The 18,959-nt window shown below is 32.8% G+C and overlaps 1 protein-coding gene across 1 annotated transcript; it reads left to right on the top strand.

Annotated features, from left to right (window-relative positions):
* Positions 1–8,669: 8,669 nt before the first annotated feature.
* On the top strand, positions 8,670–15,928 carry LOC134727858 (uncharacterized). Its single transcript, XM_063592252.1, has 4 exons — positions 8,670–8,808; positions 9,996–10,556; positions 12,340–12,399; positions 15,567–15,928. Exons 1-4 carry the CDS (start codon positions 8,742–8,744, stop codon positions 15,926–15,928), a joined length of 1,050 nt encoding a protein of 349 aa, XP_063448322.1. The 5' UTR covers positions 8,670–8,741.
* The last annotated feature ends 3,031 nt before the right edge of the window (positions 15,929–18,959 follow it).

Genomic DNA, 18,959 nt, shown 5'->3' with positions numbered 1-18,959 from the left:
ATATTGACTTGATTAACAATTTAACTACATGTCAGGTTTGCTCTAAATGCTTTAGTTTCAGAGATATAAGCCAAAATCTACATTTTACCTCTATATTCTAATTTTAGCCATTTCGGCCATCTTGGTTCACCTGCGGGTTCATCGGACACATTTTTTTAAACTAGATACCCCAAATAATGATGTTGGCCAAGTTTGGCTAAATTTAGCCCTGTAGTTTTTGAGGAGAAGATTTTTGTAAAAGATAACAAAAATTTATGAAAAATTGGTAAAGATGACTATAAAGGGCAATAACTCCTTACGAGGTCAATTGGCTATTTTGATCATGTTGACCTATTTGTAGATCTTACTTTGCTGAACATTATTGCTGATTACAGTTTATCTCTATCTATAATAGTATTCAGGATAATAACCAAAAACCACAAAATCTCTTTAAAATTACTAATTCAACCGGTTTTCCGATATATCTGAATTTTTCAGGGCAGATAGATCTTGTCTTGATAAACAATTTTACCCCTGTCAGATTTGATTTAAATGCTTTGGTTTCAAAGTTATAAGCCAAATTCTACATTTTACCCCATGTTCTATTTAAAGCCATGGCCGCCATCTTGGTTGGTTTGCCGGGTCACCGGACACATTTTTAACAAGATACCCCAATGATGATTGTGATTAGGTTTCAATTTGGTTAAATTTGGCCAAGTTGTTTCAGAGTAGAAGATTTTTGTAAAAGTTAACGACGACGGACGACGGACACCAAGTGATGAGAAAATCTCACTTGGCCCTTCGGGCCAGGTGAGCTAAAAACGCGAATATAAATCGTCGCGAATACTAGTATGTAAAACTTGGATTTGTACTTATCAAACTACATCAAGTAGATAAGAAAATTGCAAAATTAAAAAGCCGCGAAGTGGACTAGAAATCGTAAAACGCGAAATAAAGTATACACAAACAAGAATGTGTCCAAATCACACGGATGCCCCACTGGCACTATCATTTACCATGTTCAATGGACCGGTCAAAAGTCTAATTTGGCTTTAAAATTAGAAAGATCATATCATAAGCAGCAAGTGTACTAAATTTCAAGTTGATTGGACTTCAGCTTCATCAAAAACTACCTTGACCAAAAACTTTAACCTGAAACTCCCATTTTCATTTTCTATGTTTTAGTTGACCGTGAAATAAGGGTCAAAAGTCTATTTTGGCTTTAAAATTAGAAAGATCATATCATAAGCAGCAAGTGTACTAAGTTTCTAGTTGATTGGACTTCAGCTTCATCAAAAACTACCTCGACCAAAAACTTTAACCTGCGGACGAACGAACGGATGGACGAACGAACGAACGAACGAACGAACGAACCAAAGCAGCCACAGACCAGAAAACATAATGCCCCTCTACTATCGTAGGTAGGGCATACAAATAAGTTGGTTTACAGTATTTTTACAAGCGTAAATTGTTTTTGCATGATTTATAATGTTTTTAAAAGCAGCCTTTAAAAGGGAGATAACTCCGAAATAGTGCATACTGGAAAAATTTACATGAACTTTTGCTTTTTTTTATTTTAGCCAGACAAAAAAGCGGAAAATGAGAAAATGCTCGATGACCTACCATTTTGTCTCGCATTGACGGAGTAAAAAAGACATACGTATACAGTTTTATGCACCGGTGACAGCGACGTCGGTGGCGGCAGCGGCGGCGTCAAAACTGTATTAGTTTAGGAATAGGTCTAGTTTATGGTAAACCATAAGTCGAAGGTTAATGATGTCTGGTAGGCAGTTGTATAAGTATTGGCTCATCTCATTTTTATTGTTTGGCCTTGTTCTCTAAGTCATGATTTGTTGACCTTACAAACTCTTGTTAAGTTTAGTTATATGTATTTGTTTGTGATAAGGGCAGTTTATGGGTAACCACTAGTGGTTGGTAAATGATATTTGGTAACCAGATATTTAAGCATTTCTATATCTTATTTCCAATGCAGAATATTTGGCTCAGTCTCCTTAGTCATGGTCTATTGACTTTGAAAGTTTAGTTTAGTTTTCATGCATTAGTTTATGATTAGGTCAGTTTGAGGGGAACCATAAGTGGTAGGCCATGTTAATTTGTATTCAGTTGTAAAGGTAATAGCACATTTCATTTCAATGGAGAATATTTGGCCCTGCTCCGTCAGTCATGATCTATTGACTCTGAAGGTTGCATTTCTGTTAATATTGACAATGCAATTTCCCATAGGCACTCCTTTTACAACTAAAACTGTACCACTTTTACTATGAAGTTTTGAAAAAAATCTTATGCTAGAATTGAAAGTTCATATGCACCACAATTTTTTTCAAAGGTCAAAATATAGGGCTGTGCGGCATATTTTCAACGTTGATATGCCCTGAACGTCTCAGAGTTTAAACTTACACTAATTTTCTTAACTACCCCTACCTCGAATGAAAGGTAACCACAGATTTCAATGTAAACAATATGCACGTGTTTATTTACTGGTAACATTCCCAAGTTCTGTCTCTGCGATATGGAACACAGAGAGCATAGCTGGGAACCAGTATGTAAACAAAATTAATTTTCTATGAGTATTCAATTACTCCCCAAAAGAGGCGTGTTCTGAGCTGTATTTACAAAATTCAACCTGAAGCATTTGCTTAGTTTACATCTATAAGTTTGTGATAATTTGAGTTCAAGATGAACTGATAATGTGAACTTCAAGTCAATGATATTTGGTATATATATATGCAAATTTATTTGCATTTGCAAGTATCGTTTCCATGGAGATTATATAGTCCAAACAACTCACCACGGTTCATTGACTCTAAAAACTTTACATAGTTTGCAGGTATTTTTTGTGTTTATGTTTGTTTAACATGTTTAAAGGCAACAACTTATAAATAATAATAAGTCAATGCAAATGAAAAGCAGAAAAATCACAACCACATGTCAAAATTTACCGGAGCGTTATTATAGTTATAACGACAAGTTGAACAACTGGTACCAGCTGGACGTTGCCAATTTGCCGTTTCACAATCTAATGCATTATGGGAATTTGTTCATAAGCGTACCATGCGTACACCAAAACGTTGTGATTGGTTTAACGTACTAAGGAGTTTTATACAATAGCGACATAAAATTACCAGACATGCCAGAGTGATAAAAAAAATACAGAGAGATTATAGTGTCAAGTTGACACTTACTAAAGACTAAAGACTTAAAACGTTAAAACAATGGAAATTTAACCAATGACGTAACATTATTTTAATTTTGGTGTACGAACAATGAGTTTATCCATAGTCCTTTAGATTCGGAAAAAAACGAATTCATCTGGGTAAAAACAGATATATGTTCCTGTCCCAAGTCAGGAGCCTGTATATTCAGGGTTGTCGTTTGTTTATGTGTTACATATTTGTTTTTCGGTTCATTTTTTTTTTACATAAATAAGGTCGTTTAAGTTTTCTCGTTTGAATTGTTTTACATTGTCTTATCGGGGCCTTTTATAGCCGACTATGCGGTATGGGCTTTGCTCATTGTTGAAGGCCGTATTATGGTGACCCATAGTTGTTACTGTATGTGTCATTTTGGTCTTTTGTGGACAGTTGTCTCATTGGCAATCATACCACATCTTCTTTTTTATATAGAAGATACAATGAGATACTAATAGTTTAATCGGTTTTATTTTTAAATGCAATGTTTTTAAGAATAAGAAGAATAAGAATAAGAATACTTTATTAATCCAATTATGGACCCTCGCGGGTTTAAAATTTCATACAATGATTACAATGATTTGTTATAACAATGAAATAATAAAATGAAATACATGACAATAGAACTCTGAAGAGTTATTGCATGCACATGGAATAGAAAGTAATATGGGAGACACTCAATCAATTTCTGTAAGGATTATTCCCCTTTAAACAGATATGGTGTTTTGAATTGCATACAAATGATATGCAGCCCCAACTGATTAGATATAAGGGTATTTTTCTCCCATGTACACACAGCAACCAATTACTAGATATTTATGTATATAATTATATTTTTTGACAATTGCAGGAATATGATAAGCACCTTAGAGTTTTACTGCAGTTTGTTTATAAGCATTTACATATTAATAGAAGAAATATGCATACACATAGAGAAATGTGCACTTAAATTAAATTTTTGAATTAAAAAAATATATATAGATAAACTAAAAGAGATTTAGCCATTAACAGAATTTGTGGATCTCAATTGAAAACTCTGGATAAGAAAAATGCATATTTTTATAAAATAATCGTAATAGATTATATAATATATAAGAATCTCTTCAGATATTTTTTTAAGTTCGAAGCCTTAATTGTCTGAACTCGAGTAAAATATTGTGTTGAAAACATGGCCTTATTTGTGAATTATTAATGATGAACATTATAAATACACTCAGTAAGAAAACGAAAGTAGAATGCAAAAACGTTGATGTATTGTTTAGTTCCCGAATTAAATATTTTGAAAACATCATCATTTGATTTGATATGTTAGAAACTAATCAATAAAATGGACAAAATGTCGTTATAAGTATCACAAACAAATTTATACAATGTACCTCAGATCAAGAAAATGTCGCTGGCAGGTATGTTGTTCCCGTGATCAATGAGTACGTGTTATAAATAAGTATAATATCGCGGTAAAATATAAAATTATAAGCTTGTCAGTGATAATATTCTAGTTTAAACTATTTTTTTCGCTATTTGCATTGGCACTTATGCCTGAACCTCTCGAAGTTTATTGTTTTTTGTTTATTATTTAATTTCTACAATATTTCAACTCATTTCCGGAGCAACCTCATTTTTTTAGTTTTGTGTTTTCTGTAAATAATTCATATAATGCATATACCATACCTGCATTTACTCGATTTGTAATAGGTACAAATTTTCGAGCAAAGAAATAAGCAATAGTTACCATGGGACTTTTTTTAATTGGGTTCTTTTCCGCCGGTAAATCGGCGCGGGACATTTGCGCTTTTGCAATATATGGCGTTACAACAAATGGAAGTTGTTAACGACCTTGGTATATGGCGTGGATGACTTCCTTCCTCTTTTATACGGGCTTGAGAATAGCATGTTGACCTGGCAGAGAAAAGTCATATTTGTGTACATGGTTAAAAAAAAATCTTTTCATAGTACGTACATTTCAAAGCATATCTGATATCTGCAGCTTAATGAGTGAATAAAATAGCTCTTGTTCTCGTTCTGTCTAGTTTTTCGTTCACATTTTTAATACAAGCATAAAGTTTCTAGCTCTTTCTGAATTCTTGTGCCTGTTTATCAATAAAACAAATCTTCATGTAATTCGATGACGATTGTTCACTGATACTTTTCAAAAAGATAAAAAAAAAATTAGCAGGATGAGTCAAGTAAAACTGCTCATTAATATGCATGCAGTTGGCATGGAAGGAGTCTGGACCATTTTTCGTACGCTTTTTTTTATGGTTGGAAATCTTAATTCAATTGTCACATAATATTCTGTCAGAAAGTTTGAAAATTTGGAACATCTAGTAGGTACAATTATACATCAGTCAAAAGCACAAATGTCCGATCACTTAAATACAGGTGAATAAAAATCTAAAGCGCAAACGTCCATAAAATTTGAAGCGCAAATGTCCTATCGTTTTACAGGTAAAAAAGCGCAAATGTCCTGTGCCCGGGAAAATGATTAAGAATGATTTATAAATGTAAGTCAATATTTTGGATAAAATGGTACAATGTGTCTGCAACATGAATAAGACTGGAAATACACAATACATACATGTAAGCGTTAAAAGTGAAACTATTTTTGGAACACAGTGTTCACTGTGTAAAGAGCGTATTAAAAAGAGGTTGGGTCAATTTTCCTTCATTTTTTTCCACACCAGAACGTTTCCTCAAATTCTCAGTATCATAAATACAAATAAAATAAACTTTAAGGTTTTAACTACAATGATTTTCGTGTATTGTCAAGCATGTATTCAAAAAGGAAGTGCCTTAAAATCTCGCAAAACTGCAACTCTATATATATGACAGATTTTGGCTCCGTTTTTCTTAATTGTGTAATAAGTTTTACATGACATATTTAAAGTTATTAAATGTCTGTCGAGTACAACGATTGATTTTGGTTATAGTTATCCTTCAATCAGTTCAATGTAAACTATTTTACTAACCTTTAGAATGTGTTTCACTGAAGGTTCGTGTGCATGGCTAAGAGTATATAAAATAGAGCGATTTTATTAATTGAACTTAAAGAAGTCTTAAAAAAAAGATCAAAATTATACATTTTTCTGAACATGCTAAAATTAACACTGTTCATAAATGTACATGACCTTTGTTGAACAATATTACCGTTTAGTCATTGATTTAATGTTTTATAGTGTACTTTTACCTCACTGGCTCAAACTTGAGTAGGAATTTAACTTGGAATTAACAACGGCTACATAATCATATGATATATAAAAAAAAATGAAATATAGTATACAATACAATATACAAATACTTTATTGCTAATCAAAGCGCCCACAAGGAGCAGAACAATCAACATTAATTACATACGTCAAATGATTACAAGTGATTCAATATGATTAAGACACAATATGATATAGTATGATATGATTGTCGATGTGGCAACTACGGCCTTCAACAATGAGAAAAAACACTAGCTACAAAAAGCTCCTACATGAATATTGTTAAATAATAACTAGACTGAAATCAAAAACCGATCGAATTCATGACATTACAAATTTACGACAAACAAAAAATGACAGAAATGTACCAAAGACAGGTTCTTAACATGAAAAAGGCAAATGAAGAATGTTTTGGGGTTAAACTAGTCTACCTACAGATAAAAAAAGACGAAGGACAGAAAACTTAGAGATTCATTATGATTTGATAGTGTTGTAGGTGGTTTATACAATAGTTACAGAATGAGTGTCTAGATGAAGTTTACAGACTAGATGATGTAACATGTCAATACTATAGGAAAATGGACCACGTATATAAGATAGACAAATAGTTATCAAAAGTACCAGGATTCTAAATTAGTACTCCAGACGTGTGTTTCGTCTTCACAAGACTCATCAGTGACGACCATATCAAAATGGTTATAAAGCCAAAGTACAAAGTTGAAGAGCATTGAGCATGTTGAGGATACAAAATTCCTAAAAGTTGTGCCAAATACGGCTAAGGTAATCTATACCTGGGACAAGAAAATCCTTAGTTTTTCGAACAATTCAAAAGGTTTGTAAACAGGAAATTTATAAAAATGACCACACAATTGATATTCATGTCAACACCGAAGTGCTGACTACTGGGCTTGTGATACCCTCGGGGATGAAACGTCCACCAGCAGTGGCCTTGACCCAGTGGTGTAAATAGTTATCAAAAATAGACAAAAACAACTAAAGAACAGAAAATGACGGGGTAATAAATATAAATAAAATAGAGAAATGTAAATTTAAACAACAACTCGAACACCGGACAGAAAAAAAGTCGAAGGCCACAATGGGTCTTCAACACAGCGAGAAAATCCCGCAGGCGCAAGCAGGCTTCAGCTAGCCTCTAAACAAAATGTGTGTACTAGCTCAGTGAAAAATGGACGTCATACATAACTCCAAAGCACATAAATGAAATTCAATTTGAATTAATTAATAAAACATGCAAGACTTACAGAGGCTCCTGACTTGGAACAGGCTAAACAATGCGGCGGGGTTAAACATGTGTACATGTATATAGAGTATTGAATATATAGAAAATAATGGTCAAATACTACAGAAGAATGGGCCAAAAATGTAGAAAATAGTTTGATAGGTCAAAGGTGTAGGGGCAATAAGGCCCTTATTTGGCCCAAAAATTACTACAAATTTAAAAGTTATCGTACATATTTTTAAATTACTGAAAACTTGACTAAGGTATAAGGTACTAAGAAAATCAAAACAAATTTGACATCGAACAAGTTACCATGGCAACGAATCATGACCTAATTTGCATATTTTGTTAAATTTCGTGATTTTCCTTGTTTTTTCATCAAATTTTAAGTACATTTTAGATTGAAAAAGTATGTGCGCACCCAAGAAACAACTTTATATTTGGTGAGATTATGCCAATAGTCATAATAAAGCTTCTGTTAAATTATTTTGTTGTTTCTCGGCTGCGCAGGATGTTTCCTCAAAGAAAATAATGATAGAAAACTGCATAAATTCTATATTTTTCATCGTTTTTGTGAAAACAATACATATTATGACGCAATTGTGACGTCAGCAGATAAAAATCTTTCTGTTTTTAATTTATATTTCTTGACCCTATGCATTTCTAAACATTATTTGCCAATTTGAAATGGTTGTCAAACATTTTATTTTCTTGGGCCAAAACTAGGCCTTAATGCCCCTACTATAAAGATTAAAAAAATAGGCTTAAAATTGAAAAATGTAGAATGGGAGACCCCCAAAAAATAATTAAAAATGTACAATGGTAGGACCCCATCCAAACCCTCGTGTATGGTCCAGAAACCTTAAAACCGCAGACACCTATTAAGGTCGCCCTAAGATATGTTTGGTTTGGATAAATAGATTATTATTTGCAATTAATGGCCACTAACATGTCACTGAATTAATGTGATTGACATTAATATAACTGTGTTATGTTAACTGGTGCAAACAATACGTACTGACATTTATTTCTTGTCGAATACAAAACTAATATAATTTTCTTGTATATTCATGAAAAAAATATCCCTCCAAATGAAATCGTTTAACAATGAACATGGTTCTATTAAATTTGCTTTTATTATTTGGGATTTCGTTGGCGGATAATCAGAGTGAACGTAAGTAGCGTGTAGTTTGTGATTTTAAGCAATCTTATTAAGATCAATTTTCAATTTTAGATCTCGGTCTATTTCTGAAATTAATTCTAACATACTTTTCATTCTTAACCCTTTACAGAATGCCAACATTTCCATTGTGAAATTATAAAATTGTTGTGTATAAACATTTAACGACAAAAATTCTTCCTATTTGACGTATAAATTTTCTGACGTCAGACACGCGAAGCAATAATGTGTTTTTAATTTTATAGATGTTTTTGTGCCTTGTTTGTTTGATTGTAACACAGTGATGACTGATGTACCAATTTTTTGACTATTTCATTTATTATGTCTGTGTTGTTCACGCATCGTTGTAGATATAACGAAATCTGATGAGACTGTAGTACAAGTGAGAGGTTTAACGCTATAAAACCAGATTCAATCCACCATTTTCTACATTTGAAAATGCCTGTACAAAGTCGATCAGGAATATGACAGTTGTTGTCCATTCGTTTGATGTGTTTTGTCATTTGATTTTGCCATGAGATTAGGGACTTTCCTAATGAATTTTCCTCGGAGGTCAGCATTTTTGTGATTTTACTTTTTCATATCATTAAGCTAAAAAATAAAATTGAGAATATAGATGATGAATGTGTCAAAGAGACAACAATCCGACCAAAAAGCAGAAAAAAACCATCTTGAAAGGCCTTAAATGGGTCTTCAACACACCTAGAACATCCCGCATCCTGAGACGTGTTTCAGCTGGCTCCTAAACAAAAATTGTGTACTAGTTCAGTGAAACTGGACGTCACACTAGTAAACTCCATTACATATAAATGAACTAACAAGACTAACAAAGGCCAGAGGCTCCTGATACAAACACACGACGAGGGGTAAACAGTTTAACTGCCATGGCAATTTTTATTCCCAGGCCCCATAAAAGTATAAACCGTTTTTGTCTATCTCCTTTCAGAAAAAGTAGGGTAGGTAAGTAGGTAAGATAAAATACCATGCGAAGATAACAATAGACGTATTTTGCAGCAAGATCTACATATATTTATTTGATATTGAGAATGGAATAGGGAATATGTCAAAGAGAAAACAGCCCGATCAAAAGGCAGACAACAGCCGAAGGCCATCAATCAGTCTCCATGTTTTCATTATGCTGAACGATGATTTTTTTTAAATTTTCTTTTACAATTTTACAGTTTCTCGATGTAAGAATAGAGCTTCCGTCGTATTTGCGGTACCTATGAGTCGCTGGAAATCAACAATGACAGTTTACATGGAAGACTTCTTACTTGAGATTATTAACTATTTTGAAATATCAAAATATGACTTCAAGATTAAAATTTTGGAATACAGTCCAACTGCACGCTCGAAGAGTAAATTCTTGACGTCTCGAAAATCAGCAAATACTGAAATTTCTTCATTAGGCATTAAACGGACTAAAATAAACAGCAACGGGATATATCTGAAGCCAGTTTTAGAGGATGCTTTTGAAATGCTAAATGTGACGACAGAAATCTATCGCAAGAAAGTTATTGTACTCTTTTTAAATAATATCATATTTGATCATACAACGTCAGCATGGTATGCAAAATATATAAAACAAAATGGAGTCGTATTCTATGTAGTGACCTCGTTTAAAAGAAGTGTAGACACTGCTATGAGTCTAGCGTCAGATCCTTGTAAAGCCTTTGTAGTTGATGATTACAAATCTGGTATGGATGACGTCATTAGTGACCTTGGAAATAATATATGTCTCGGTAGGTTTATATCATGTTTAATATATAACATATTTATAACTAAGTTGTTGTTTTAATTTTAAAATCCGGTTTCAAAAACACATAGATGTTTGTAGGTAAAAAGTTGTCTCATTGGCATTCTTGAAAACACATCTCCGTATGAGCCACAACAATGTTGCCAATAAAATCTTTATCGTATCCTGTTTACTCATTGGGTTGAATATTGTTTTTGAGCAAAATTTTTATTTCAAAATTGGATATCAATATAAGATCTTTGAATGTATCTGTTTACTAATTTTAGACTTGAGAATTTAGAGCTTTACAAAAAAAAAAATAATCTTTAGACAAAAACCCTGTTAATTGCATGTTGCCCTCTAGATCATGTGTTATAGCTAGCCTACATGTATGTTTTGTCTTTGTGCTGTTGTCTGATTTCGGTTATCTCCCTTATCTGTAGATATTCCTATAACCTACAAAATAAAAATATGATTGCCAATGAAATAACTCTCCACAAGAGACAAATTTTGCACTGAAATTAAAAACTATATCTTTAAATATAGCAAAAAACGACAACCACTAAATTACAGGATCCTGATTTGGGACAGGCACTGAAATATAGAATGTGGCGAGGTTAAACTAGTTAAAAAGAGGCAAACATCCACTAATCCAGGAAAGTGATGTAACCGTACAACATTAACACAAACTATAAACATCAGTTGAAAAGGGATGAAATCTGCAAATGGATACAAAGTAGAAATACATCTAACAAACACACAAAGTACAGATCTGAAAGTACTTGCATTTCCTTTATGACAGCTAGACTAGTTAAAATCCAGAAACAATTAATAAAAAGTATGCATCTTAGACGAAATCGTCAATCTGTACACATTAACATGCAATGCATTTAGCTTAAAGACACCTTTAACAGTCAGAGAAAAACATGATCCTATACAATGCTAAGTCATAGATACATGATTTTTTTATTAGTTGTTAGTGGCCTTGAAGTAGTAGCTGCGAGTACTCTCAGATATGTTCATTGTGTCTTTTTGTGTCGGGATGTATAAGTACCCGGCCACGTTCACTTGTATTTTTTTCCATCTGATGAGTTAAGTCTTATTCAACTGGTTTTTATAGTTCGTTCTTATGTTGTACTGTTATACCGCTGACTCAGGTTAGGTGGAGGGTTGGGGTTCCGCGAACATGTTTAACCCCGCCACATTATTTATGTATGTGCCTGTCCTAAGTCAGGAGCCTGTAATTCAGTGGTTGTCGTTTGTTTATGTATGACATATTTGTTTTTCGTTCATTCTTTTATATAAATAAGAACGTAAGTTTTCTCGTTTGAATTGTTTTACATTTTCATATCGGGGCCTTTTATAGCTGACTATGCTGTATGGTCTTTGCTCATTGTCGAAGGCCGTGCGGTGACCTATAGATGTTAATGTCTGTGTCATTTTGTTCTCTTGTGGATAGTTATCTCATTGGCAATCATACCACATCTTCCTTTTTATAAAATATATGTATCGACAGATTGTAGAGCATGAATGTGTATATTAATAAAATAACATTTAGGTTGATGTTAATATCATGATAAAATATATATCAATTCCAATAAAAACAATATTCAAGGATTTAACTATATTCACTGTGTTTAATTGATGACCTTTTAGAATAATTTTTTTTCAAAGGATACATAAGTTTACCAGTATCGTATTGAAATCTCTGGGCTCGTTAAACAACATCGTCATTAAGAATAGGATGTGGTATCCCGTTTGAAATAAGCGTTCTTTCTTCTTTGTTTCAGCTTCTGATCCCAGACTTGCTGTAACTTCTGGTCCAGATACACTTGGAAATTGTAACATAGGTAATGTTTTGTATTAATATTTCAATAAGTTACAAACCTCTCTTTCAGTCATCTCAAGCGTAAAAATTAGAATAGAAATATCCCTGAACTTATCCCGTCCGGAAGTAGAACCCATACAAAGAAAACAAAGATTGTAACTCGGTCAACAATCTATTTGGCTGTGATGTTTTATAAATATACAGCCACGTCTGTGACTATCCTTAATAGTAAGAATGAATATTTAAACTCATATATCGAAAATAAACTGACAACGCCATGGGGCTAAAAACAGAAAAAGACATATAGACAAATAATAGTACACAAGACACAACATAGAAAACTAAAGACTAAGCAACACAAACACCACAAAAAACTTAGGGATATCTCAGGTGCTCAGGAAGGATATGTAGGCCCTGCTCCAAATGTGGCACCAGTCGTCTTACTCCTGTTATTACAGACGGGTAAATAGTATAATTCAGTAAGTCACATTCGTGGAAACGGAATGGGACTGTAGTTACGACAAAATGGAACATTAATGTCACCTTTAGCACTTGACGTAAAACCAATTATAATAAGACTTTTTAACTTAAAAAAAATGGGTTCTTCCAAATAATAGTACATGCTATTTGTACACGGATATAATACTATATAGTATAAAATTGAGAATGGAAATGGGGAATGTGTCAAAGAGACAACAACCCGACCAAATAAAAAAACAACAGCAGAAGGTCACCAACAGGTCTTCAATGTAGCGAGAAATTCCCGCACCCGGAGGCGACCTTCAGCTGGCCCCTAAACAAATATATACTACTTCAGTGATAATGAACACCATACTTATTTCCAAATTGTACACAAGAAACTAAAATAAAAATAATACAAGACTAACAAAGGCTAGAGGCTCCTGACTTGGGACAACGCAAAAATGCGGCGGGGTTAAACATGTTTGTGAGATCTCAACCCTCCCCCTATACCTCTAACCGATGTAGAAAAGTAAACGCATAACAATACGCACATAAAAATTCAGTTCAAGAGAAGTCCGAGTCTGATGTCAGAAGATGTAACCAAAGAAAATAAACAAAATGACAATAATACATAAATAACAACAGACTACTAGCAGTTAACTAACATGCCAGCTCCAGACTTCAATTAAACTGACTGAAAGATTATGATTTCATCATATGAACATCAGGCACAATCCTTCCCGTTAGGGGTTTAGTATCATACCATCATAACATATATGAGAAGAACATAACCCGTGTCATGCCAACAACTGTTTTTAGAATAAATGTGTTTAGTTCTAGGTTAACTTAAACTTTGATTATATAATGATTAAGTCAAAGACACGTCCCTCCTACAATTTTTTTTAGTGTAAGTACACTATTGTATAATGGTATATTCACGTGATGGCGTGGAATATACTTAGAATAAAGAATGTAACAAAGTAAACCACCTACATATACATGTAACATTTGTCAAGGATAAGCAGACAAACTATGAAAAATAATACATTTTATTTGGAATCGCATCGCTATGTGGTATTTTGTTCTGAAAAATGCCGTTCATGTGAATTTCTAAATGACATGCAATACATTGTATTTATAAGAGGCGTTCCAATCTATACTAATCATGCGTTTCTTTTCCCTATAGAATATGACATTTCTCCTAATATATATTCAACTCCATCTTGTTAACTTTGATTTGAAGAAGAAAATAACAATATGATATCTATGAAATTCCAACAAATTTAGATTATCAACAAAGAGAATATAATTGATGCACTAACGATTTTGATACAAATATTGTTGGAAATTCTTAATTAAACAATTATATCTTTTCTATGAGGCAAATACTTTGTCCTCAGTCAATATCCTTCTTTCAGGTCAATATATTCGCGTATCGACCTCATACAAAGGATATAATTGTATAAACATGTATAAGGCATGACATGAATATCAATGAATTCAGAACTAAATACTTATCTGCCAACCATGTTATAAATGAGTACCAGCTTTCCAGTCACTGTATAATACTGTGATACATAGTTAGTCCTTTTTAGAGTATATTTGAGTGTCTGTGTCGTTGGTTTGCTGTATCATTAATCCTATACACACATCATAGTAGATGTAGTGAAACGTAGCATAAAACGAACACGATCTTGTCGCATACCGACATATAGACTTTCTAGGACTGTGTTTGATTTGTGTATCTGTAACGTATACCCACCCATATAGGTTTATTCATAGACCTAAACCTGTACACAATGTCAATTCTGTGAGGAGGGCTACAAAGTATTGGCTTGTTGCCCTATTCTGAATAAAATATTGTTCAAACTATGTATTTGTTGAAAACATATGATAATTTATATTGCATCAATATTGTTAAAAGTTCAAATACATTTATCTGCAAACGAACAACCCCCTTTACACGGCTACCAAGTACATTTTGAAGTTAAGTTCTATAAAACTAAATGTACTTAAAAATCGATATTTACAGAAAAGCGTATCTTTAATGTATTACTTTTTAAGTATGGCCCTTACGCAATGTTTAATCAAAGTGTCAGTTTTTACTTTTGTGAATTTGATATCAAATGATATATGATTTCATTCAGCATAGCTACCCTTCTTACCAGTGCTTTAGACATGTATGTATATGCATGTCGAGAAAGAATAACATGCATGGGTTTATCTAGATGTTATCTGAAACCTAGTAGTGACTAAGTGATATTTCTCTTTGATATGAAGTTATGTATTAATATACGAGATAAAATTGTTGGGTCTATATCCTACCACAAAACGTAACTGTAGCTTCTAATGAAATCTTGTTAGCTGAATAAATGTATTTTTCTTTTTTTTGATAAGGCGGGGGTGGGGGGGGGGACTTTCAAGGCATTTAAATGGATAAAACCAGAGGATTCTGAAAATATGATAAAAAATCCAAAACATGACAAGCCAGCTTCCTTAAGTAAACCCTTGCGACATATCACTCTCAGGGTTTCGTTACCGTAGCTGGCAATTCTGATATATCAAATACTTTTTAGGAGTAGAAATATTTCTCGAGTTCTCCGGATTAATGAAATAAACAGACTGAGTGTTCATAATATGTTTTTTTATGGGACGCCTATTTTGTCTTCTCTGAATAATCAGGCAAAGATATAGTATATTCAAGCAATTGTTTTACTTTTTTTGCAGGAATACTGTACAAGCCACCTGAAACAGAAAATCACTTTTACTGTCCGAAAGATGGATTATTTCCAGATCCTTTGAATTGTGCGTATTTTTATAAATGCACACGTGGGACAAGTGTACATTTAAAATGTGAACCGGGAAATATGTTTGACGCAAGAACACATACTTGCAATCACAAAATGGCGGTCACGTGCTACACGGGAGTTTCCTGTCCAGACGACACAGGACTTTTCCCGTATCCGAATGATTGCTTCAAGTTTTTAAACTGTTTCCAAGGAATGCCTTATGTACAACCTTGTCCTTCGGGACTAGCATTTGACAAAATAGTAAAAAGATGTCTACTTCCAATGCATGCACTTTGTTGATTGTAATATTGTTAAAATAAAATTAGAACTACAGTAGACAGCGTTTTATTTTTCTCTCTCGTTCAAATCTTCCAGGAATAATGCTTATTATTCACATTCTATAAAATAACTGTTTACTATATGTACCCTTAAACACATATAATTCAGAAAACTCCGACTAATTACCGTCCATGAACCTTGTTTGAATAGAAAACGTCAAGAGACTTTTTATTTTTATGTTCTCGTAATGTCTTTAATATTTAAATCAAATTTGAATCGTTTTGTGCTATGAGATATAAATTTACAATCAAGTATGGGCAAGTGAGGAATAGTAATTTATTTCAACTACATCTTGTAAGGAATTAACGAGCAGGGAAATCTAAATAGAAAAGTAACATTAGTATCAGATTTCTCATCGGTTCAAAACCTACTAACCTACAATTTACTAGTGACAACCCTAATACTGGTTAAAAAAAAATTGACCACCATCAGTTTTAATTAAACAATTTGAAAGAGAGAATTTCCAGAGTTTAAATTTGTACACCCCAATTTTCGCTGAGAAAAAAATTCGCCTTATGGTTTTTGTAACGATGACAAGTGTATAAACTATAATTGTTTGTATTTGATATACATGTATCCAATAGATAATAATTAAACATGTGTTGCTGATTTTTTTCTCAGTATATTTAATACGACACCGTTGTCTTATTGCAGTTCATTTGGACAGGGTAATGTCTACCTAATAATAAAATAAAATTATGATAATTCTGTATTATAATATAAATATTTAAACCTATCAGATTCCCCATACATACATTGTTACATTGTATGCCTATTCTAAAGACCAGTTTTTTTTCATACTTAAAGTATTTGTTACTCATGATTCTTATTTTGTTACATTACAGATCATGTTTGTTTTTTTATTAGTAAAATACGTAAAATGTGTCTTCTTTATAAATAATCTTTTTAAAACAGACTATTTAAACAATGGGTATTTATGTACTATCCTATTGTTTATTTATATGCTTTACACATTTTGTATCTGTTCAAATAAATTGAATCCTTGTAATCATGACGTATTTATTGTTTTCAAAATTATTGACATTTTGAAAGCTATAAAATTGTGCAGGTTCTTTTGTGATATGACTTTTGTTGAGTATTTTCGAAAATATAAAAGTTTCACACTTTTAAAATTATCAGAAGTGTAATTTAATCTTTTAACTGTTCGGTCAACGAATTGGATGACCCCTTGAAAATGTATAAATAAAGTTAAATGCTGAATTCATTACATGTTTTCAATATTTCTGCTCTATTAATCAGACTATTTTAGTGACATACCGTTAAAGGGAGCATTTCAAAGGTATCTTTTTTATAACAACAACTATGTTTAAATAAGTCTCGAAGGATTATATGATTAATGTTGTTATACTCTAAAATTTATTAACGTAGAACATCAAGTGTTTATTTGTTACCTCGGTGATTAATGATCATAAAGTACGGTCATCCAACATAAAATATCATAAAACTTTAAGGGAAGCACAATGATAGGAACTTCAATAGATACAAACTGGCGTACTAACTTACAATCCTCTGAATTGGGAGGGACGCATAACGATTGTGCCTTGTTGAGCCATGGTTGGGAGTACTCTTCCCTTCCCTTCCCTAACACAAGGTACCGATTGGGAGAAAACGTAGTTTTTAAAAGCAAGTTCAAAGCCAATTCAAGCTAGTAAATAAAATCATTTTCCCCAACTAAATATCAATCAGTAGACATCAAATGGGTTTACTGTTTTAAAGACGTAAGAAAGAAATGCATGACCTTGTAAAAAGTAATAATTTTAACGACATTGCAAAAGTGGCACGCATAATTGTTAAGCCACACTTACATTGTATCTAGTTTATTTTTCTTCATAAATCAATTCAACATAATTATAAATGCAACTGCATTTTAATCATACCTGTCAATCTATGAAAATGAAAACGAAAGGGCGTGACTTGCATTTAAGGAAAAAAGCTAGGGTCAGAACGCGTACGAACGTTTATACAGCTGATTTTAGGGGACATTTCTTTGTGTTTTAAATCTAACAATTTTCAAAATGTGTTTTACTAGATCGTGAATACTAAATGTTGGCTTTAATTTTTATTTTTATCATTGACATATTAATACTGTGTCATTTTAGCCTAGCCGTTCCCCGTCTCCTTGTTTATTATAGAAATACATATACATTATAAAGATTATTTCTGTCCGGATACTCAAGCTTCTTCCACCAATAAAAACTTAAGCCACGAAATAGCACAACAGTGCTGGAAGTGGCGTATAACATATCAATCTATTTGTAGTTCTGTTATCTTCAAATTCATAATCCACTTTTCGCTGTATTTTCTAAAGCTAATATTTATAGCGTATGCAATATAAGTAGTGAATCGAGACATGTCTGCTCATCAAGGCAATGCACGAATGCGCAAATTCTCAAGCAGAGTAATAAATAAACAGTGCGTTGCATGTACAAGCAACAGTTTATTTTCATATTTTTGAAAGTGTTTGTGTGTGTTCCTTTTCTGTCTAAAAGAGGGGCGAAAGATATTCAAACTCATAGATCATAAATAAACTGAAAATGCCATGGCTTAAAAAGAAAAGAAAAAAAACCAGACAAACAAACCAATAAACAAACAAACAATAGTAACAAAACACAACATAGAAAAATAAAGAATAAGCAACACGAACTGCACCAAAAACTGGAAGTGATCTCATGTGCACCGGAAGGGTAAGCAGATACTGCTCCACATGTGGTACCCTTCGTGTTGCTGATCATGTCATTACAAACACGATAAATAGTATAAATTGTTGGTCACATTCGTCAAAAGGAATGTTATGACGTCACGCAATGTATTGCCTAATATTTTCAGTGATACAGCCAGTACGTTGATACTGGAAAATATTAGGCAGTAAGATCAAAGGGAAAATATACGAACTACCGATAATTGGAACATATCCGATATCATCTGACTGTGAAACGGATATTCTATAACGTATACTAGTACCATAAGCTTG

Source organism: Mytilus trossulus, chromosome 8 (assembly GCF_036588685.1).
Source record: "Mytilus trossulus isolate FHL-02 chromosome 8, PNRI_Mtr1.1.1.hap1, whole genome shotgun sequence".
Taxonomy (NCBI): Eukaryota; Metazoa; Mollusca; class Bivalvia; order Mytilida; family Mytilidae; genus Mytilus; species Mytilus trossulus.
Note: the sequence above shows the minus strand (reverse complement) of the source record. Positions and strands in the feature narration are given on the sequence as shown.